Source organism: Platalea leucorodia (assembly GCF_965183815.1).
Source record: "Platalea leucorodia genome assembly, chromosome: 8".
NCBI lineage: Eukaryota > Metazoa > Chordata > Aves > Pelecaniformes > Threskiornithidae > Platalea > Platalea leucorodia.
The window spans coordinates 19,105,055-19,128,314 of record NC_138830.1 but is presented as its reverse complement, the minus strand read 5'-3'; the positions used below and the strand labels follow the sequence as shown (position 1 = coordinate 19,128,314).

Genomic DNA, 23,260 nt, shown 5'->3' with positions numbered 1-23,260 from the left:
CACTGCCTATGTACAAGAAACAACTGATTTGCCTTGCTGAAGACCTCTTTCCCAGGCCTGCATGGCTTTCCCCACCCCCCCAGCTCCCTCCTAATTGACTGTATGTCTGCTTGATATTTTGCCTGGAGTGCCTGTATCTACACTAGCAAGTGACTTCATGCGGTAGGAGTGGATCAAAGCAATTGGTGCTGACGCTTTTATAACTACGTTATATATATATTTATGTTTTTACATCAGCCTAGACTTGGCCCATGCAGCCATGCCGCAAGTGGTTCAAATCCATGTGAAGAACCACTGGAAGCTTTGCCTTCCCAGTAGGGGTACGAGCACATCTGGTACACACTTGTGCAGCTTCTAGTTGAGATTCCTTTAAAAGAAATATGCATTGCATGCTGCAAACAGAGTCGATGCATGGAAAAGGAGACAAGTCGATTCAGAACTGCACTGCATCGCTGAACCACAATGCTCCTGTAGGTGTAGCCTCTGGATACTAATTCTGCCCAACAAATCCTATCGCTTTAAACCTCCCATAGCCGCTTCGGGAACTCTGCATCAAAGGCAGAGGAAAAGTTGTTATTAAAGGGCTCACAAACTGTGCGAAAATAACTTCATTTTCAAACAGTCAAGATTCCAAATAGGTAGATTTCGAAATGTATCTTATTAAAAGTGGGTTGCATTCGAAGGAAGAGGAAGGTTAGTGGAGGAGAGTCAGTATGAAAGAATAGCGACACTATGATAATTATCCACCTAATTGCTACCATAACACAGGAAAGTACATGCTTTCTCAGTTCAAGCAGAGCTTTGTCAAAAGCCAAAACAGAGCACTGCCTAGAATGAAATGAGCTACGAAATGGTTTCTAACACTAGCATCTGCACTCTTTCTAGCACTCTGAGATAATGGGGTGCTGCAACACTCCAAGTGATTGGCAATTTAGATACCATTAAAGTAACAGATATGATGAAGAAGTATAGTTAAAAATAGGCAGTGCCTTGAGGGAGAGCCTTGCTCTTAACCTTATAGCATCCACAGCAATCCTCTACATTGGCACTGCATTCTCATACTGGGTTTACACTTTGCCTTAACTAAAGCAAGTTGCAGATTTCTCAATAAAAGGAGTACAGCTGTGAGGAGAGGGTGGTAAGCTGTTGTATAAACTCTATGAAATTAAATTAAAATAAAATGAAATTTTATTCTTTTATCTAAAAGATATCTCTTATCTCAATTCTACCAGAGAAGTCTTGAACCACAGGAGGTGAGGGGTGTTTTAATTACTATTTTATTTCCTCCACTAAAGAATTTTTATTACTTTCGGCTCCAGACTGCAAACACAAAGCTGAACTTCAAGCTCTCAGAAGTCTGGTCTTGTTTCCAGGTACACAAAGCATTTGTTATATGAACAAGCATAGCAGAGAACTACAGGTCCAATTCTGCTATCTTCTGTTTTACACTAACACTGATTTTTTTTTTTGTTTTTTAATTGAGATATCAGTCATCACTAAATGAAAGTTCAAACTTTGTCCATATTTCTTAAAGAAAGACTTAAATATCTGTAGAGGGAAAACTCAGTTGTCTGTGCAGTATTAGATTTGAATGGTCATACGCAATGTAAGTTTGCTCTAGAAATTGGCACTGTGAGATATGATTGGGTGATTTTATGCCATTAGAAACCTGTAGTCAGAACTTAACCTGTTTATTTCTTTAAAAGTGCTTCTCTTCTTATCTTCTTCATTTATCAAAGTAATTTTTACTGGGAAATTAAAACAAATGCCAAAGCAACATGCTGATTTGCTGTTTTGTCACTCACCTATTTAGTAGGGAACCGGAAACCATGTGTTTCCCATCAAAAGCTTCTGGAGGCTTTTCTTTGTTTTGATGCTCCTTTCCAGAGGGGCCACTTGAAGTTAAGGACTCTGAGTCTTTATCTGGCTCATCTCGTTGATCGGTTTCTATCTGAATTAAAGGCACTTCCCTGCGCTGACCTGCAGGGAGGCATCCAGGGCTGCTCTTATGCTCTTTTTTCTCATGCAAATTTACTCCATCCCCTTCGGGTTTTGATTGAATCTGAGTTGCGCTTTGGGGATGTTTGCTTTCCAGCACATGTTCTCGGCTTGTATAATCAAAGGAATCCTGCTGGACAACAATTAAATTTTTACCACTTTCAACAATATTTGCAGCCAGTCTGTTTGCATATTGTTCCACATGTGGTGGGGAATCACTGTGAAACTGGTCTGCCTCTGCAGCCTCTGCCTCACCTGCTATGATTTTGTTCTTGCGCATTAGAGATTCAATAGAACTTGCCCATGTCTCGTGAATCAACATATCTGTTATCTGGTCAGTCTTGCATCTTTGGTACAGGCATGAGTCAGACTTGCAAAGACCTGAAGAAGCCACGGTACTGACTGGCTGTACACTTAAGGAATCTTGGTGATGGTGGGCAAATCCATCTAATGAATTTGCCTTCACTGGGACGTTAACTGTTAGCCTAGAGCCTGATGATCTGCTGTCAGGCATTGATGATTGCCTAAAGCAAAAAGGTGATCGTAGAGAGGGTGGTAGCAAACTGCCGCACCAGTCCTTGGAATTCCGAGGGGAAGATAAGTTATCTTTATTTTCCTTTTCTATTTCTCTTAGCATATACCTATAAAATTCTTCTGTTATGCTTTCTGTGCTGGACTGTTTGGATGGGCAACTTGGTCTTACATTAAGATGACCATTTTTCTTGGCTACCTGTTGCAAAGCAGAAGTTAAGATGTTTTTTGCATTTTTTCCTGCGTAGTAATCCAGTAATAAATCAAAACCTCTTCCTTCATTTTCCATCTGATTCACCATAAATCTTGAAAATTCATCTGTAATGCTTTCACAACTAGACTGCTTTGAGACAGAACTTGTCTGGCTCACAGGCTGACCAAAGGTGTTCATTAGGCCTAGGGTATTGAAAGAGGCTTTGGAATCTGAGTCCTCCTCCGGTATGCTCTCACAGCTTGAGGCCTTGGCTCGGCTCCATCTTTCACAGTGCAGCCTGTTCCTGGGGTGGTTTGGACCTTGCCAGATGCTATCAACCACAGAGAGTTCGGTGAGGTTCATGATCTTGGCGGCCACTTCATTTGCAAAGATATTGACTGAATCTGGTGTGTCCTCAAGGTTTATAGATTCATCGACTACCCGATTCATCAATCTTTCCTTTAGCTCAGGGTGCTCATCTGTTTTTCTTTTGATCTCACTAAGTCTAGGTGCCCTGTGCTTCCGAACAACTGACCCATTACCATGGGTTTCCTTTTTCCTTTTCATGGTTCTGCATGATAAACTCTGGGTCACCAGATATTCATTGCCTCTCTTCCATGCACAGAACCAGGGTTGCTTTCCATTTGAATTTTCAAGACAAATGGCAGCTATTTCTGTTGCCATAGAGACAACTGTTTCTGCCAATTCTTCTGCAAAATCTGTTATACAATATTTGTCCCCTGAATGTTTCACCTGTAGTACAGGCTGAGAAGGAAGCAAGACATGATTTCCTAACAAAGACAAGCTAACCTGAACATCGTTATTTAGCACAGCATCACACTTGTGCTTGGCCTGGTTTTCTGCATTTGTGGTGGCACTGGAAGACCGCTGTTCTTGGACGCCATGCCTGCATTCATTGTTTGCAAAGGGATTTTCTCTGTCTGAAAATGATCTGTAGTCTTTCTTCTTCTGATGATTGTTACTTTGATTTGGGGATTTGTAACAGTCTCGTGAGGTTCTTTTCAGGTATCTTTTCTTGGGAGATGTTTTTGCAACAAGTGCATTATGCCCTGTAGCTCTACTTGTTGGTTCTGAATTCAGTGTGGCACTTTCCTTGCTATTTACATCTTTCATATTACTTTTCCTAGTGTTTGTGACATTTCCAAGATCTTTGCTAGCACCAAATGGCTTAACAGTGGAGTGATCAAGGGGGCTGTGCGAAGTTTCAAGTGCTGTTATCTGTGTTGGCCATCCTTCTGCTCTTGTTACTTTCTCCACTTTTGTGCCCTCGGAAAAGAGAGGAGAACACTCTTCAACCTGTCTTATGTCATTCATCTTCTTGCAAGTGAAATATATTACATTAAAAAGCAACTCGTTTGCAGTCTCCATGAAAATGTCTTGTGTACTTGAGCCGTTTTCTGAATGGGGGTGTAGCTGTCTCTTCTTCCTAACCTCTTCAATAGAATGTCGTAGAATGATATTGGATAAGTTTTGTGCCAGTTCATCCCTGATTACTTCATCAGTGTGTGGAATCCGTGGCCTTGCTGCTGTTTCAATAATTTTTCCATTTATGGATTCCATAAAATGCCCTACATTTTTGTATGTGTTGGGTTTTGTCAAAATGGTCGATGCCTCTTTGAGAAGTGCCTCTGCAATGCTATCATTTAGCTTCTCCATGCTGCTTCCTATAGCTATGCTACAATGAAGAGTAATGGCTGCAGATGTCTGGGCAGCAGACAGAAGTCCACTCGAAGTTGCAGGGTACTTCTCTTCCTTTGTTTCCCCCAGACCACAGACGGCTACAGCACTTGCTACTTGAGTCATGCCACACAGCGCAGATGGAAATGAATATTCTGTGCCAGCACAGTCATCGAGTAGCTGTGAAGATGCTGTGTGTAGCTCTTCATTATCAACTGCTCTGCTTTGAGAGTCTATGGCTTCTTGATCCCGTCTAAATTTCTCTGCAGCTTGGGGACTGGAAATGGTTCCAATAACAGTGGCTGCACAAGCCAGAGCCACTTCCAGTGCGCTCTGGCCATGTCCGTTTGAATGTTCTTCCTCAAAGTAATCTGAAACTTCAGCAGAACTTTCTGATTCAGTCCAGTGGCACAGGTTGGGGAAGGTAGACCCTGGCCAGTCAGATACATTCTCAGAACTGTCTGGACTTTGCACTATGACAATCTTTGGAAGTTCATTCCATGATCGGGAAGCAGATACGTCTTCTGACTTACAGGAGCTTCCTATGGAGATGCTGACTGCAGCCTCCTCACTAAAAGTGGGTTGAGACTGTGACAGTCTAATGAACGCATCTTGCAGAACAGATTCTGCCAAATTTGTGGCATACTGACCTGTAGTCGCCTGCTCATTTTGTGAGGGAGGATCAGTTTTCCTGATACCTGCACAATCTTCTCCATCTGTCTTAGTGTTGTGTTTCGCTGTTGGGTCATACAGAGGCCCCAGCTCCTCTTTAGCCATTTTGGTTAAAGACACATCTTCTAACATGTGCACTGAGCAGGAATTTTCAACCTCATTAGTCAAATTAGTAGTACTACCGGATGAAGTAGCTCTTCCAGCTAATTCCTTCTGCCACAGTATTTCCTGGTCTGACTTATCTTCAGGTTGTAAGATGCCATCTTCAGCCACAACATTCACAGCTTCAGAGACTCTAGTAGCTGCGTTATCTTTATTAATGCCGTTCCCTTCAAGAATGAATGGCAACCTGGCTTTTCTGTAGTGGAGATTTTCAAATCCCTTTCCTTTATTTTTTTTGACATCTGAAGATGGTTCTGAAACACTTAATTTTTCATGACCTATTAAAAGAAAAATAAGAAATGAGTTTTTGCAGAGTACCCTATAACTTTAAAAAGAAAACAGCTGCACAACTATGTAACACATTGCTGCTCTGTAAAACTACTGCACAACCATGTATCCTTGTCTTCAAATAACAATTTAAAAAATGAATGGCTGTCCATTTTCTAAATTACAAATAAATATATGCATGAATTAACATCAAGTGCAATTTCTGTGAGCATTGCCATGGCTGTTTTGCAGTACGAACAATAGCAGAATTATGCTCAGTCCCGTTGCTTTTACCAGTTTTATATTCATCAGCCTCGTTGTCATCCTCGAGGTGCTCAGACGCTGTGAGGAAATCTTCTTCTATTGAGGACACTGAGCAGTTTGTGTCATCCTCAGGCTTTAAGACATGAGTTTCTATCTGCAGCTGTCTCTCCTGAACGAGCTCAAGTCCAATCAGAAACTTGTTTATTTCAAAAATGATGCAGCTTGCGCTGTTTTTCCTGTCCCCCCTCGCACACTGAACCAAGCAGACATCTGCCAGCCAAGGACACTAGAGGGGAGAAGAATCTCAAATAGTTATTTAATTAAAAAAGAAAACTTCTTTCAATCTTCCCTCTCTATAAATATCTCAGGAACGTTCTGTTGCAAAGATGCAGTACAATTTGTCATTTAGATGTTTGTAACACAGTGTGCAGTTACATATATGCCAAAGTAAGACCGCTTGGACTGACAGCTTTTGTTATACAAGCGTTTCAGTAGAGAACCCAGCTGTATCACAGGGGCATCTTCATTTTGTTGAAATTATCAAGTTGTTTGTTTTCAATCAACTTCTTGTTTTAATGACAGAGACTGATTTGCTTTTAGCCATGTCAGAGTTAGCCATCTGACATACTGTTATTAATGGCCTCACACCACCAAGTATCACCTGTCTTTTGAGGGAATTGTTTGTGGGCATGAATTCGTTTTTAGGATAATTTCTGTTGCAACGCTTGTTTGAAGGCAGCCCTGTAAATACTGGCTGGCGATATCGTTAAGAGCAGGTCACCTTTAGATGTTCTTACAGACTGTTTTAAAATAGTGTTTTATTTTGTTTCTTTGCTCTTCGTCCTCTCATTTGCCCAAAGCCCCATTATTTCAGACCAGTATAACCTCCCACTGGAAGTGGGGCTCTACTGTGCACTGTGATGTGCCTTTATATAAAACTGTCTTACCCACAGAAGCTGTACAATTAAGTTGAAAGTTGGACAGAAACTGAAAGAAAGGAACTCTTGTTATCCTCATTTTATTGATATTAAAACTGCTGGATATTTATACAACCACAGAGCTAAGTTGATATCTCTGCATGGGACTACGTTTGTGGTATGGATGTACTCTGAAGCAAAGCCAAGCTTTTGCAGCTTGTGATCTTGTGCTTTAACTCCAGGCCCCCAGGAAGGAGCCAGCTTGATAGGAACCAACTCTGGATCGAGGTGGTAGATTCTAAGCTGTGCAAGAGGTGCCCTGGACCCCCTGTGCATTCACACAGTATCTAGCATAATGTAACCCCACCCTAGATCTTTGGAGTGTGAATGCAAAGCAAATATCTAGTAATAAAGGGAGTGGGATGAGCATTATGTTGGAATAGCATGTTTTATTAACTTGCTCTTCCTTTCCACCTAAAAAATGTGTCTGAACAGAAAACCAGACAAATTAGTGTGTTAAAAGTAAAACAGAACAGATAGATTATTTTTTTTAACTAGCTGCTAAGAAATTGTTGCTGAATCAGATGAGAATACACCGTATTGTGAAAAATGTTATTAAAAACAGATGCAGCCTTAGATCAAACGTTCCCCTGCTGTTTCTCCAGTCCACAGTTTGCAGGGTTGTACTTGTGAAAAGGGCTGAGGGGGAGCAGAATAAAAATCCTTGTATGAAAACTACGCAAGTCTCCTTACAAATGCAATTCTCTGGAAAGCCAAACAAATGTAAGGACGAACATAGCATGTGCTTATCTGGCCAATAAATCTCACCCAGTCTCAATGCAAAGCTTTACTCACAAGACAGAAATTTAGGTTAGTTCTTATTTGTCTCTTGCCTGCACTCTCTCTGAGAAGGCTGCCAGTCTCAATGGCTGCAGTCTTCCGGAGATGGGGATGACTTGGGTACTTCAGTCATCTTGTTTGGACCTTGAAATATCCTTGTGTGTATTGCAGTGGCTTCCCCCCAGGAAAGTGTAGTTTGGAGCTCCACTGCTCCCACCACAGGCTTGTGCTTTTATTTTTTTAAATCTTTCTAAATTCAGCCATTAGTCACAAGTGGCAAGAAAGCTCAGTAACCAGGAAATTTCTCTCTTTAAAGATCAGCTTATTGGTATAACATAAAATTCAATGATCTTTGCAATACAGCTGTTCCAGGGCCTGCTTCGTGAAGACTTTGGACACAAATTAATTTCAGTGGAAAAAAAAAAAGTTTTCTGTTTCTTTTTTTCTTTCTGCAGCAGAGAAAACTGGAGATATCTGTTCGTGTTTTAAGTTTGCTGAGACAGTTTTGTACTCCAGGATAGCTCTGCAGTTTTAATGAATTTGTTTCCAATTCATGCCTGGCCAAATGAGATCAGAATCAGGCCAAAAAATACTGAAGCATTTTTCATTCTCTTTCTTTACACAGACATGAACAGGCATAATGAAAGTACAATAAAAATGGAAAGGAAGAAAAAGCTTTTTATTACAATAAGGAGTTAAGCTTCTGGAACTTGTGTATTAAAATGCCTTTAAGCAAATGTTATCGTTTGCTTCCTTTCTCTACGTGGTGCCAGTAAGAGGAATTCTTGGCCTCCAGATCACAGATAGGGAACATTTCATTGGCAATAATGGGAGTGAAGGACTTAGCATGCTAACTTTGCCTTTAGCTCCCTTAAATGTTAAGTTCTAATTAATGCATTAATTACTTTTTAAGTTGACAGAAGCTAAATGAGGAATCAGCTCTGGTACGGTTAATGTAGCTTGGTATTTTCCATTGTCACACTAAGGCTTACAGTAGCCTCTAGGATCTTCAAATCCTGTCTTCAGCCCTTTTCCGAGGTGCACGCGTGGGAGAAGATGGATCGGGAACAAAAGTGGGAAGTAGCAAGACTTCACTTGAACGGCAGTCTGTAGGAGCTGTGCCCTGATCTAGCTATTTGCACAGAAAAAGAGTTACATCTTTCCTTTCCCTCCTCTGTGCTGCCCTTCTGACTCCTGCTGCTCTTGAAATCTGGGCTTATGAATCATCTCTGCCACCAATGCCTGCCTTCCCTGAAGGATCAACCGCTAATATGGCTTAATGCATTATCAGCTGCAACCCAGACATCCGCAGGATCTAGAGGGAATAGCAGGATCTCTCTCCTATCTTTGTGTCACTCCCCCCGCCACACACTTAACAGACTTCTGTTAGACAGATTTATTTTTTATGTTTGCAAACTCCCACTCATCTCTTAAACTGGTGCAAGGTCTTTGCTTTCAGCTTCCTTTTTTCCATTTTCCAAATTCCATCCTTCACAGGTGTGATGTGATCTTAAAGATGAGTTTGATTCCTACCTGGGGAACTTCATAATCAGCCTGAAGGTTTCCTGATGCTAATCCACTCAGCAGGACTATTTCATTTTCCTTTGGTGGCTGTACATTCATCGAACTGATGAGTTTGGGGAGATTTGGAGAGACGCTGATCAGCCTCTGTAGTATGAAAGATAGATTTTGCTCTCAGGTAATGAAGTCTGAGTTGCACAGTTAAATTCATAAATATCAACATGAAATACCACTTATAGGAATCCCTTTAGAAAGCTTACTTGAACTTACTACTTTGAGTCAATTAAAAATAGAACTGGCAGCATTAAAATGCACATTCTTTCTTTTGAGCCACTAGGCAAGACAACAGTGACAGTATAAACTTCTGCACAACTGTCCAGCAGGGCAATCTGTCATCCCTTACATTGTCATGTGCTAAACAGCTTGATTGTATTTGTGCATCTAAATGTTTGGCCTTCCTATTACAAGTGAGTTCCTAAGAGACTGAGAACACTGTGTCTGTTATTGTCTAAACCAGAAAAGATTCAGTAAGTATGGTAATGAGAACAGGGAAAATCTTCCAGTTTTCCTCCAGGCATATGACAAGCAAGAAACCGAAGAGAAAGTTAGCTGGAAATTGCTCATCAAATTGATGCAATACTAAACCTGGAATAATACACAGATGAAATCTGTATTTCTTTGCTCTTCCACTAGACGCTTTCATGAGCTTTCATTTGTAATGGTAAAATAATTTTCTACCTGTTATGTATTTGCTAGAGCGAAAAGCGGTAATAGTCGCAACATCAACGATGCTATGTAACATAGGAGGTTTGTATTGCGATACTGCTAGGAGCCCCCAGTGGTGTGCAGCAGACATCTGGACTCATTCGTGTACAAAGGCCAGGCCAAAGGACAATACCTACTCTAAGAGTGCTTGCAGTTCTTTTCTGCCAAGGATCTCGGTGTGCTTGCTTCATGAACAGGGAATCAAGAATGACCCCTTAGAGAGGGAGTAAATACCACCTCCGTTTTATGCACTAACACAGTCCATCAAATGGCAAAGCCATTAAGGGAGTGCAGATCTCGGGCACCCAGCTGTATGCTTTAGTTACTATGCAATTCAATGATACTTCACTTTTTCCTTTTCATCTTCAAAATAATAAGCTTGCAGTACTGTTATTAGTACTGAATTAGATATAATAAAACTTTCTGGCTTAGCAAATCTAATTCAATTTTGGGGAACAATTAACTTTTCTGCAGACTGATCTTCAGATGAGGCTAAGTATTTATATTTGACATAACCGAATTCAGTGCTTCAATTCAGTTTGACATTTCAGTATAGTATAAAAAAGTTCTCATCCTTTTCTTTTTTCAAATTATAACCTTTCTGTTATCACACATATTTCTCTACGTACCTCTATTTTTCTACTGCTTAAATTGCCACATTTTATTAGATTTCTTAGGTAGGAAATCATGGCATTTTGTATATCTTTTACTTCAGTTCCTTACCTTTTGTTCAGAACAAAAAAGGAAAAATCTGGAAAGATGATTATTTTACTCAAAAAAGCCCCCAATTTAACCCATTCCAAGGTTCAAAGGGTAATGTAAAATCCTAACAGTACCTATTAGTAAATAGTTATATATTTCATATGAACAACAGCTATGCTAACACCTTTAAAATTCTTCTATGAAATGCTTTCACGACATCAGCATGTTGTATAAAAATCCACCCCACTCAAAGCTAATTTACACAAACTGCATATTATACACAAAACTTGTGATGAGTGAGTTTCCTCTTAGAGAAGAATACACAGTGCCTGTGCTAGCAGTGAATTGCTATTACCTACACTGAAAACTAAAAGAAAAATATCATCTCCCAGTCATGGCTAATCAACGTGTAGACTCTGCACCAGAAACTACCTTTCTAAAATGTGGCCAAACGTTGTGGTCTCTCCATTACCAGTCCCGCCACGTGCCAACTGTGGGCATGTCAGGGTGCAGCACGGCGGGGAGCCGACCGGGCTCTGCTGTGAAGGAACAGATTAGGGCTATGTGAAGTGCACGGGTGGTGAATGCGCTACTGCTGTAGGGCTGATAGGTAAAAATCATGCAGCTGATTTCAAAGGCGATTTGTGCTTGTGAAGGAGTAATCTAATCTCCAGGCATTGTAAAGGGTAGCTGCATAAAGATAGTTTAAGTTGGCTCTTACAGATATCTAGCTATAAGACTGAGGGAGAAACTTTTGGTATTTCCTTATGACTTGCTATAGCTTTTGTTCCTTAATAAACACTGTAAATGACAATAAAATCATTGCTTATTAGAAAACAACCAGTGCTTCTGTGGATTCAGTAAAGTTAAACCTCTCACACCGTTCTGCGTAGTTAACCTGCTGATTCAACAGAAAAATCATTTTGCTGTAGGAAGCCGTTTTTATTTTTGACATCTGAATTCTCGCAGATCCAGGATGCAGAAAACAGCATAGAAAAACAGTTCCTGCTAATGAATGACTTGCAGGAGGCAACAAGGTCCCAGCATTGGTTGTCCTCCCATGAGCTAAAAGTGGTTTCAGCAAACTAACCGTAATGCTTTACTGAGGAACTCCCTGGACTGTCAGGAGATCCTGCCTTTGTTCACTTACCACATATGTTGATCATAGGCGCCAAGCCAGGATGATGAAAATGAACTGACAAAGGAAGATGTAAACTCAAAACTGACACCAGGACATATCTTTAAAATGTGACTTCCTCAGGTCTGAGGGTTTTTTGGAATGGTATGTATTTTAAATAGCATATCATGATGTAGTTTGTCTTAAGTGTTTGTAAAATAACAAAGCTTTTTTTCTTTTTCTTTCTTTTTTTTTAATTCCTTTTTTCTACCCTCCAAACTTTCAGTTAAACAGGTAAAACACACCTTTAGTTCTGTTTTAGCTAGACCCCTCCTCAAGACCACATAATTAAACTGTCTGGAGTTTGACTGAGTAAGACTGGTCAGCTGAACAAGACCTAAATGAGTAGAAGATTCTTAAAGGCTTTTTGGCAGTAGGAAAGAGAGACATCAGAAATTATTTTTATGTAGTATTATGTCAAATTAAAAAATTGAATGTATGACATATCCGTATTCACTTCTCTGATAAAACCAAGGCTGAGCAAGTCTACTCACATGGTAACTGCTGTGAATTCACAGGCTGCAACAATCTGTTAGATATTTCTGGGATGGGAGTAAGAAAAGCTATAAAATATGGCCTGGTGTTGAGATAATTTCAGATTCCTGATGCATCGCTCTCTGTAAGGATTAAAAATCTAGGGCTGGCTTTGATTTGTCCATAGGATTTTGATCTGGGTTTGTATTGGAGAGTTCTGGTGTACCTGACTAGACACACTATGCATGTTATTAAGACCTAAACTGTTACCTGTTTCACTTGCTCATCACTGCAATCATCTCTGTTTGCATCTAAATTCACAAAACAAACCTGTAATAAGAGAGAAAAAGAAACAGTAGCTTTTAAAGTCATATTAGAATGGCAGCAACCCTTTAAAGTCAATATATGTTCCTTTTCTAGCCTTGTAGCTGAATATGTGAAGACTTTTCCTAGTACAAGAAAGGCTGAAATGTTAGCAAAGAGAATAGCAAGCAGAGTAGATATTAAGAAAGGAGAAATAAGAAACAAAAGTAAGTCATGACTTTACCTGCTCTGACAATTAGCTTGTCTGATGAATGGGCAAATGTTGCCAGTAAACTGTAATACAGAGCACATTAGAAAAGATAGAGGAAATGTTAAAAATCGTTTTGATTGTATACCAGATAAACTCTTCATGTCTTGCTTTTCCAATGATTTCTTCTTTTTAGGCACTTGCTGCTAAATGTTTCATAAGCGCAAGTGTTGATATATATACAAATTGTGAGTTGTTTTTAGAGTTTTCTCCACATCGCATAAATATTGTAGTATTTTTTCTAACTTTCCAGCCTTCCTAAGTAGAAGTTTAAGACTTTATGGAAATAATTTTTTTTAACCTTGGTTCATGAGCCAATATGCAAGCAGAAGTTTTCAGCAGGGCTAACCGGGCACTACAACAGGTGGCAGACCAGCATACTATCTAGTAAATTTACATGTGATTCACTGGAAAGTACTACTTTTAACGGCAAGGTCTTTTGCCCCTTCTTTGATCGTTATGAGTTTCAGCAACCATTTTAATGGTGGTGAGATTGACTTAAGCAGAAACTTCAGATCTAAAGACCATTTCATTTCTGAAGACTTTTGGTTTTTTACGTGATTGGAAGGCCATTTTCTAATTTTCAGAAATAAGAAAATTCCTCCTTCAGCTTTATTTCCGAGTTAGAACAGGGACTCCAAAGCTAGGCTGACTGTCCTACTTCTGAGTACTGTGGATATCTCTTTAGAAGTTTGTGAGAGTTTGGTGTTGTCTTGGTTTAAAACAAAATCTGGCACAGATTCAGGGCTGAGCTGAAGCCAGCACCTGATTCCAAAAAAGTTGCAGATCCAGAATTTACCTTCTAAGAGCTGAGTGATTTCTTTTTTTTTTTTTCTTTTCCAGCAAACAGTAAATGCTTCTTTCCCTAATTCTATGTAAATTTCCCCTAGAAAAATAAAATGCTCTAAATTATCCCCTTCACCAATACTCTTGTGTTAGGCATCCAAGCTCCTGTTGTGTGCCTGCTTTTACCCCAAGACAACACTGATTTCAGTTTATATATGCACATACCATATGTACAGATTATGACCATCTGCAGTAACAGCCAGCACAGCAGATGGAAAGATCCAGCCAGACCTCCCATTGTAAACCAAAAAAACCCCACTGAAAAAAGAAAGCTTTTTGCCCTTTTAAATAGTTTAATGGCATCTTTATATGAACTTTAAAACATTTTTTCCAACATTTTTACAATTTTAGGAAAAATATTTCTCTGCCTGACAATGTCAACAATCAGGATATGCCAGTCATCTGCATTTTATGGCTGGTTAACTTTTAAGAAATAGTTATAAAAAATTTCTAAGCTATAAAGTATTAAAAATACCTTCTAGCAATATAATGCGGTGGTTATGTAATGTCCTAAACATGTCACAGTTAATTATACAGTCAAAAATTTGTCTTACTTTCCACTGGGATTTTACATGTAGGCATTTTACATATCAGCAATAGGTAGTTATTACAAAGCTTTAGAAAATTATGCTCTTGATTCGCATGGGTACTTGCCCAATGCCCGCAGTGATACGTGGTTATGAGTCCGCAGGTGGAGGTGCATTTGCTTAGGCGACCATTAATTTGGCAACCAGGGTAGGAGTCCTGGAAGGTATGGGTCCAGTTTCTAGTCCTCCCAAGCATGTTCACTACCGTGCTGCAGGTAGGGCTGTTACTTAGGAGCTTTGTTTCCAAGCCCCCATGCCAGAGTGTTAAGGTCTAGTTTTGTACTGGATTCAGTGTGAAAGCTTTGTGGAAAAGCTGCGTAGGAGCAGTCGTGTCTGCATGCACATTTCAGCCAAACACTCGACTCTCTGGTAAACCTTGTTTTTTACATTTGCTACCTCCGTGTTGGTACAATGGTACATGTCTTTGCTGTGTTATACACTGGCACTCCTACCAGTGACACCGACTACCATCCTAAAGGTATGCCCTTTCTGAGCAGCCAAAAAATCATCATCTCTATTTCATGTGTCATGGATGGCATATAACTCACTAATGCCTCTGTAGAAGAAATAATAATATAAGAAATAACAGTATAAGCAGGAATACCTATTATTTAAAGTCACGTTCTCTTTCTTTCATCTATTTTCTTTTTTATTTTCAGAACCTAATGAACTTATATTATAAAACCTACGGCAGTACTGAATCCAGTTTCCAAATACACTTGTCAAATTTCATTGACATTGATTTATTACACTGGCAATGCAGTCTCTTAGCGTTTTCCTGTTCTGTGGATTTTGTAGTTTTAATTATAGGCAATTTTTACACAAAAATAGTTTTGCACTGGTGAAAGACACTGGAGAACTCATTTACTTTTTCTGTTTTGCTGTTTGCTTTGAGATTAGCCCTGTTTTGAGCAGGAGGTGGGACTAGATGGCTACTGTAATCACAAATTAACTCTACAGCTCCATCCTGGCAGGCTCTGCATTACTGCTGCCTTCTAGGAAGTTCACTGTGAGGATATTTTTCTTGGAGATACTTCACTAGAGGTGCTCAAAGAGAAAAAGATCCATCTGAAAAATCTCTCACTGTTTTCTGCTTACATAATACAAAATGTAAGCTCTCACTAGCTTGCATTGCTTGATGAAGGGGTGGTTTAGTTTGGAGGAGAGGAGGCTCCGGGGAGACCTTATTGCTCTCTACAACTACCTGAAAGGAGGTTGTAGCAAGGTGGGGGTTGGTCTCTTCTCCCAAGTAACAAGTGACAGGACAAGAGGAAATGCCTTCAAGTTGTGCCAGGGGAGATTTAGATGAGGAAAAATTTCTTCACAGAGGGAGTGGTTAGGCGTTGGAACAGACTGCCCAGGGACGTGGTGCAATCACAGTCCCTGGAAGTGTTCAAAAAATGTGTGGATGTGGTGCTTGAGGACATGGTGTAGAGGTGGCCCTGGCAGATAGGTTAACGGTTGGACTCGATGATCTCAGAGGTTTTTTCCAACCTTAATGATTCTATGAACTTCTAGTAATTATCAGAGATGTCTCCATCAAAACAAGGCAAAACAACACCACATAATAAGGAGGGAAATATTGCATAGATTATGAAGAAAGAGCCAAGGTCAGGTCAGCATTTGTTAACCTCAATTTAATTCTGACTTTTTTCCTTTGGATCAGATGCAGGTTAATGTATTTTACCTTAGTTTAACTAGAACATAACCTTGTCCTAATCATAGTATCTTTAAATGCCAATCCTTTCCCATACACTTCTCCTTTACACCTCACATCCTTGTCTTCCTACAAACATCTTTTCACTTCTAAAATGTGTCTGCTCTTCACTCATACTGAGCTGCTTTCTGAAAACCATGCAGAAACATCAAGATATTGCCTTTTTTTCTGGCTTAGGAAATATTTATTTTGGGGGGACAAAACCAACAAAAATTAAATGGTGTTACATAATACAAAAAGGAAAAAAAACCACCACGCAAATTCTGGCTTTATATCATGGGAGAGTTACCCACAACTTCCCTGTTAGATGCTAATATGTACTTTTGGTTCAGTAGCGTTTCCAGTGTAGAAATTCTATTTGCTCAAGTGAGAACAATTCTTTTGGTGAACATGTACCACTGCACTCAAATCTAGAGTCTCAATACTGGCAGAAAGCAGTACGCTACATATCCAGAAACCATTTAATACACAATCACAGCGTAAATAGAAACTCTATGCAGATTCTGGTATGTGAATAACATGAATTGGAGTCTGACCCCCTAAGCCTCCTCTTCATAAAACTCTCCAGGAGTTTCTACTAGGACAGTACCAGGCAGATTATGATTACTAACGTGCTGAGCTTTGATCTTGAAGAAGCCTTTACTTTCCAGGATTATATAAAAAGCAAACAGAGAAACTTTTTTTTTCTTTTTTCTTACCTATTTTGCATGATAATTTCTGTGACTGGTAAGAGGTGTATGGAGTAAATTCTCTAGATCAACAATTTCAAGTCCTGAAATCTGCTCTTGAGTTGGTGTAGAAACTATGCAGACACCTCAGTGTCCACTGTCTGCAAATTAAGACTATTACTTCTTAAAAGAACTACATGTTAAGAAATAATGTGTTTATAAAGCACTTAAGGATGCAATGTACTATACACAAAATATATTTCACTCATTGACAGACGGCCTCAGGGAATCGCTAAAAGCGTAGCACTGTGCTCTCACTTTGGAAGAGTAAAGCAATTTCATTTTTTTTTTCGAGTACTGATGCTGGCAAACAGCTGAATGACAAGCAAAGAAATATATTATTGTCTATATTTCCCTCATTGCTTTCATTTCGCTTGTATTAACCAAGGTTGGTATCACTGGCATTTTAATATTCCCTAGACAAAAAAGCACACTGATGATAAGAAACACTGTCTCAGAGGTATAATACTAACAACAGTGATTTTAAAAAAATACGTGTACTTTTCCTAAGTGTTCTAGGGTGAAGTCTATTTCAGTTTTGTACTATTTTCCCCAGGTAAGAGATTGCCAAACTACTTTTTTCTGTTTGTTTTAGGAAACGCTAATGCCTCTTTCTATTGTCTGTATCAATGCCTGACAGTAAGGAAAGGCTTTTTCTTTGTCCTATGAAATATCTTACAACTTTTGGTGAGATTAAAACAAGCCCTAGCTTATGTTTTTTTTTTTTTGTTTTTTTTTGTGTGTGTTTTTTTTTTTTTATTAAACTACTATTTTTTTTAACGAAGCAGAAAATCTATTTGTTTTCCAGTCCTCTTCTATGTCAAAATACTAACTTAGCAGAGATCTTTGAAGGCTGGGTTCATCCTGACACAATAATAGTAGCTTCTTGCACAGTGCTGTAACAGCTAGGACTTGCTAGCAGCTTTTGAGAAGAGAAACAGCTTTGAGATGCTTGGTTCCTTTTCTCCCATGAAGCATGAGTTCTTCCAGCTTCTTCTTAGGGAAGAGGTTGAACTGAAAATCCACTATATTCCTCCCTCTCACTGGGATAATAGCTGTCCCTTGCACCTAACTGATATAGTTACCCTGGTAAGTGAAGTGAGAGCCATAGTCTTGTGTTCTGCGCTGTAAAGGACTGTGATCAGCATTTGTTTAAAGTGCTGCAAGAGGGGTTTATTCCCTCCCCCCCCCAAAATCCAAATACATATGCATTATATATCATCCTCCCAAATAAATTTCAACATCTATTTTAAAAGAATTTAAAATGAAGAGACAAACTTGAAAATTAGAATTATATATATTAGAAAATTATATACAGATGGCTTGTGCAACCTTAATTTTACCTTGTATGCCCACATTTATGCAGCACAGGATCTCTGCCTGATTCAGTGAATAGGAAGACTGCAAAAAGATGCAGAATTATGAAGAAGCAGAGAACTGTGTATCTGCCATTTTCTAACATTTGAGTTTATGACTTTGTAACCTAAAGGACACTCTCAAACATGGTTTCTTCATTTCTAATCTATGTCACTTGGTGGATTGAGACCATATGGCTAAAGATGGTATCAAAATGCCAAAATGGTGGCAGGACAACATTCAGGTGGCACAAACCACTTCATCCCTTTCACTCTACCACTGTATCCATACAGCTGATCCTCATCAGCTTTGGCCTAGGTATCACTAGCAGGCTGGGTTTGGTTCCATATTCTTCAGCATAGGCTAAACTTCTGTGTATGTATTTGGATTTGCAGGGGAATTGTGCAGAACTCACCATGTTCTGTGCTGTCCTGGTTGGTATGTCAGTATGTAGACGCTGTCTGGAAACTCAGTTTATAGGGTCTTTATGTCCCAGGTCTGTGGTGGTCTGCTTTTTCTATCCTCTCTCCTGTCGCCTGTCACAACACCAAGTCTACTCAGACATGCAAGGTGCAAATTCAGACAGCCAGGAGAGAGTTAGAGGAAATAACTGGTTTGGGACTGCACTGCAATCCGCCCATGAAACTCAAGTTTAATTTCCTACAAACAGAAGTGAAAAAGATAATTAGCACCAGGAGAGATCGCAGGAGAAAATAATTCTGAGCAGGCAGTTCCTGGGTGCAAAGGAAAAAACATAGTTTAAATGCCTAAGCCTGAGGACGTGTGGGATACAACCGTGTGGCTTAGGAAGGCTGAATGGCTGCTGAGCCCAAGACTCGTAGTAGTTTTGTATATAAAACCCGCTGAAGTGCTGATGAGAATGCAGTCCTCAAGGGCAAAGAACTGAAGCAGTGATTGTATCTCCACAGCAGGAAAGGCAAGTTCAAACTGTGCTGTTCCTTGCACTTTAAGCTTTCTCCGATGACACTCGGTCGTTGTTTGTTCACTTTAAATGTTAGCATCTGTTGCTGATGGGAGTCCAGTGGTGGGAGCAGGAAGGTAGCTGTATGTCAGGGCAGCCGGCTCTCTTCTCTCTGTCCTGGTTTGGGTGATGTAGATATGAAACTCTTACAACGTGACTTTCAAATTAATGTGTATCTGACTGTGCTTGTTTCCATCTTCTCTTGCTCCTTGTGCCCAGTGTGAGTAACATGCATCTTACATTAATGCAGTGACGTTCTGATTATTTAGCATTATCCTTTGAGAAATTAAAGGCTTGGCATTTATTTCCACGCTGTTTCCCCTCTATATTTTGGGCAGGTATTGTTTGTTCTCCAGATGTGTATTGTTTCTTATACGCTATTATGCTACTGAACACTTTATCCCTTTTTCATATGTAGAACTGTGAACGTACAATTTGTGAAGAGGGTTGTGAAACTTTACAGCAACTGTGATTGCAATGACAGTTGTTTTTAAGGATTTAATGGAGTGTCTGACCTCATTCATTTCTGCTATCAGCAATAACTCTGTGATGGGATGGCAGTTTTGGAATTCTGAGCCTTATTCTCATCCTAATTTCATCTGTACAAAAGTAGAAAAACAATACAGTTGCTCTAAACATTTATTAGACCAAAGTCAGAGTCCTGACTTTAGAAAGATAGTTTAGATCACTGTAATTTCCCCACAGCACAATAACCAAATATAGCTACTCCAAGGCATCACTCACTGGAACGGTAAGTGTCTATTTCATAGAAGGTACAGCTGCATGTCATGCTCCCTTAGGAGCTGAAGTCAGCGAAAGCCCTAGGAAAAAATATTGGTTTACTCCGTGCATCTGAGACAAAGCAAACTGTCACCCACAGGAAGTATCAAAGGAGTGGCAACGTGCCATATTTTGTCCAGAAATTTTCTGTGAGATTTTTCTCTTTGAAAATGACCAGCAACATTCAGATATTTTTAACTTATATTAGGATGGCATAAAATGCCTTTTCTAGTAGATTCTAGCAATGCAGCCATCTGTTTTTTCTGTCTGTATGACAAGATCATTTGTTTTCATGGTTATCAAAATGCTGATCTGCAAAGCTCCCAAAAAGAACCTTGCATTTATTTTTATTTGAATTATTTATGCTAATGTGAAGGCTAAATAAAAACTCTTGGACTTCTTGTGATATATACATGTGTGTGTGTGTGTGTATATAGCCTGTCTGTAAGGACCCCTAATTACTGACCCCTCTGTTATTTAAACTTGCAGCTTCTTGAGTCTTGTAATCCCAATAGAGTTTCAAGTAGCATTTTTTTTTAGAAAGACCAACAAAATAGCTGTAAAATGATGATTTCTAAATAAATGTTCTAAAATGTCACATGAGATTACCCTTTAGCTAATAACTAAACAAACTACCTCATAATTTTGGAGATCCTAGGAATTTTTTTAGCTTCTAGGTTTGGTACGACTTGCGTGAAAGGAGACTGCTTGTGTGAATTTTTTGGGAAGCTTATGGCTTTGGTGCTTTCACCACAATTATTTACTAAAAGAAAACCTTCATAACTGACACCTGAGGCCAATATGTCTGCACCTCTCAGTACAATTTGTACAATATAATTCTGATTCATGTGCTGAAAAGCTGCTATCAGGTTTTCACTGTGACTCAGGCTTTGGAGAGTAGAAGTCTCCCTACGTTGCAGCTTCAGAAATTTGAGATCTTGGGAAAATTCATTGTGTTGGATGGGAATCTTGTTATCAATGACTCAGAGACTGCCCCAATGCTCCCAGGACATTCTCAAGCAGAAATCCCATTATTTATGCAAGACGCCAGTGTTTGCACACCATGCCAGAGGAGTCCTCTCCCTCAAGTGCAGGCTGTTTGCACCATGCAAATGGCTGCCTGATGTTCTTCCAACCTGCAACCTATCAGGGATTAGTGTGTGCAGAGCTAGAGGTGAGCATGGTGGTTTTGAGGACAAATTCCCTCGTTTTAGGTTATTGCACTGTGTGCTTGCTGGTACCCATCCTACTGCAATGCACCAGCAAAAGCTCATATTTTGGAGGAGAAAAGGGGATGTTGCAAGGAACAGAGGGAAAGGTTTGAGCAGATCGCATCAGGAGAGGAATCTCCATGCCACTGATGCTGATCTCTCGATGCACCTTGAATACTGTGTTCAGTTTTGGGCCCCTCACTACAAGAAGGACATCGAGGTGCTGGAGCGTGTCCAAAGAAGGGCAATGAGGATGGTGAAGGGTCTAGAGCACAAGTCTTAGGAGCAGCGGCTGAGGGAGCTGGGGTTGTTTAGCCTGGAGGAGAGGAGGCTGAGGGGAGACTTTATCTCTCTCTACAGCTACCTGAGAGGAGGTTGTAACAAGGTGAGGGTCGGTCTCTTCTGCCAAGTAATAAGTGATAGGACAAGAGGAGACGGCCTCAAGCTGCACCAGGGTAAGTTTAGGTTGGATATTAGGAAAAACTTCTTCACTGAAAGGGTAGTCAGGCATTGGACCAGGCTGCCCAGGGAAGTGGTTGAGTCTCCATCCCTGGAGGTATTTAAAAGATATGTAGACGTGGCACTTAGGGACATGGATTAGTGGTGTACCCAGTTGTGTTAGGCTAATGGTTGGACTCGATGATCTTAAGGGTCTTTTCCAACCTAAATAATTCTATGATTCTGCGTTGGGTGTAAAGCTTACTTCACAGAAATGACTCTGCATCCATCAAGCCCAAAAGCAATATCCAGCCTAATATTTCTACCCTTTGCTTGTCTCTCATTGCGATTTAAAAATTTCTCTGTCACCATTTTAACCCCATTTTGGGGTCAAAAGTCGTTCTTGCTGCAGAATGAATAGAAAGTATTACTGCTTGCACAAGACTACAAAGTTAATGTACATTTCTGTAAAACCTTACATGCCTGCATTAGTCTTCTTAAATTACTTTTTTTGCTAGGCTTTATGCTTATTTATTTTCTTTCTTTCTGTACCCATTTAAATGTCAAGTAGAATCTCAGAGGACTAGATAATATAACTGTGACAGTTAACAAAGCTGAGAAATCTGATTTCAAGGCCAGTCCGAATAAAACAATGATAAATATAAACCAATAAACCATAATTGATACCATCATTTAGCTTTGTTCAAGCTAATCTTGTCTTTTTCCATTTCCTGTATTTGAAGAATGTTGGTATGGGAAAATTATTGTTCAAGATCATTGCAGGGGATGTTACTTTCAAGGAGGCTTTGTTCCTGAGCAAAATAATAAGTATGAACCTGAGACCAGTTTGTGGCTTGCACAGAAGCCAGTCCTGCTCCTTCCCCTTTTCCTGCATCCTTTGATCTCCTGTTCAGCAGGGCAGGCTGATGCCTGCTACCTAAATATCAGCACAGTCTGGAGCAATATGTCAGTGACCAGGCTTCTCCAGAAAGACAAAGATAAAACTTTACAAAAAAGTACTTCCAAATTTTTAGACACTTCTAGGGAAAAGATTTTACAGAAATTGTTGAAACTTTCAGTTGTCAAAACGCCATGAAGTTTTAACTGTTGCGGTTAACTACAGCCCAGACTCTGCTAAATAACTGCACCAAAGAATATAAAATATTTAATGGTTTGGAAAAATGAGCTATTTGACAATGAAACAGAGGTGAAAGACTGACTCCCTGCAGCTCTAAATTCTGATTGTCTTGGCAGTCTCTGCCCAGGCTAGTCTTGGTAAGCCAAGAAATGTAACTGCCTGTAGTCTACAAAGCCAAACAGATGCATTCTTTAATCTTATAAGCAACTGAAGCAGGGAATTATTACGATGTTGGATGTATGGAGGAGAGAACATTGATGTTGCATTACTAAATGAATGTTCAGATTTCTGGGACAGTTGAGTATTTGCCTACTATTTTTTAAATACTCCTAGATAGTCTCATTTGGTACAGTGTTGCTCTAAACTACTATAAAAATCAATTATTTTTCCCAAAGACACCTGTATGTCATGTAGAAGCAAAAAAAGGAGATTAAAAAGTTATAAGCACTTAAATCCATTCTGCTTATCTGTCCATGTCAAACAGTTCTATGGTGCTCTACAGGCATTTTCAGTACTTGAGAAAGATGAGGAAGTAAATGCTGCTAAGCCTAATTTAAAAATGCAAATGATTTTTCTAAACAAAGGTGTCAAGTGAAAATATTCCATAGCAATGAATATCAAAGAATGATTGGACTCAAGTTCCACCTGCTCCAGGTCTCTGAGGTGTATGAATGAGCAGGTATTACTAAAGCATATCTATCAGCTGGATAGGAAGAGTAAATTGT

The 23,260-nt window shown here is 39.6% G+C and overlaps 1 protein-coding gene across 1 annotated transcript in view; it reads right to left on the bottom strand.

The window, feature by feature from the left end:
• The window catches only part of SPHKAP (SPHK1 interactor, AKAP domain containing), a gene marked incomplete at both ends in the record, with an annotated part of 106,068 nt that overhangs the window by 8,884 nt on the left and 73,924 nt on the right, over nucleotides 1–23,260 (bottom strand). Inside the window, 4 exons of the mRNA XM_082319554.1 lie at nucleotides 1,806–5,532; nucleotides 5,816–6,071; nucleotides 9,076–9,210; nucleotides 12,452–12,511. Coding sequence (XP_082175680.1) covers nucleotides 1,806–5,532; nucleotides 5,816–6,071; nucleotides 9,076–9,210; nucleotides 12,452–12,511 — 4,178 coding nt within the window. The remainder of the gene's footprint in view (nucleotides 1–1,805; nucleotides 5,533–5,815; nucleotides 6,072–9,075; nucleotides 9,211–12,451; nucleotides 12,512–23,260) is intronic.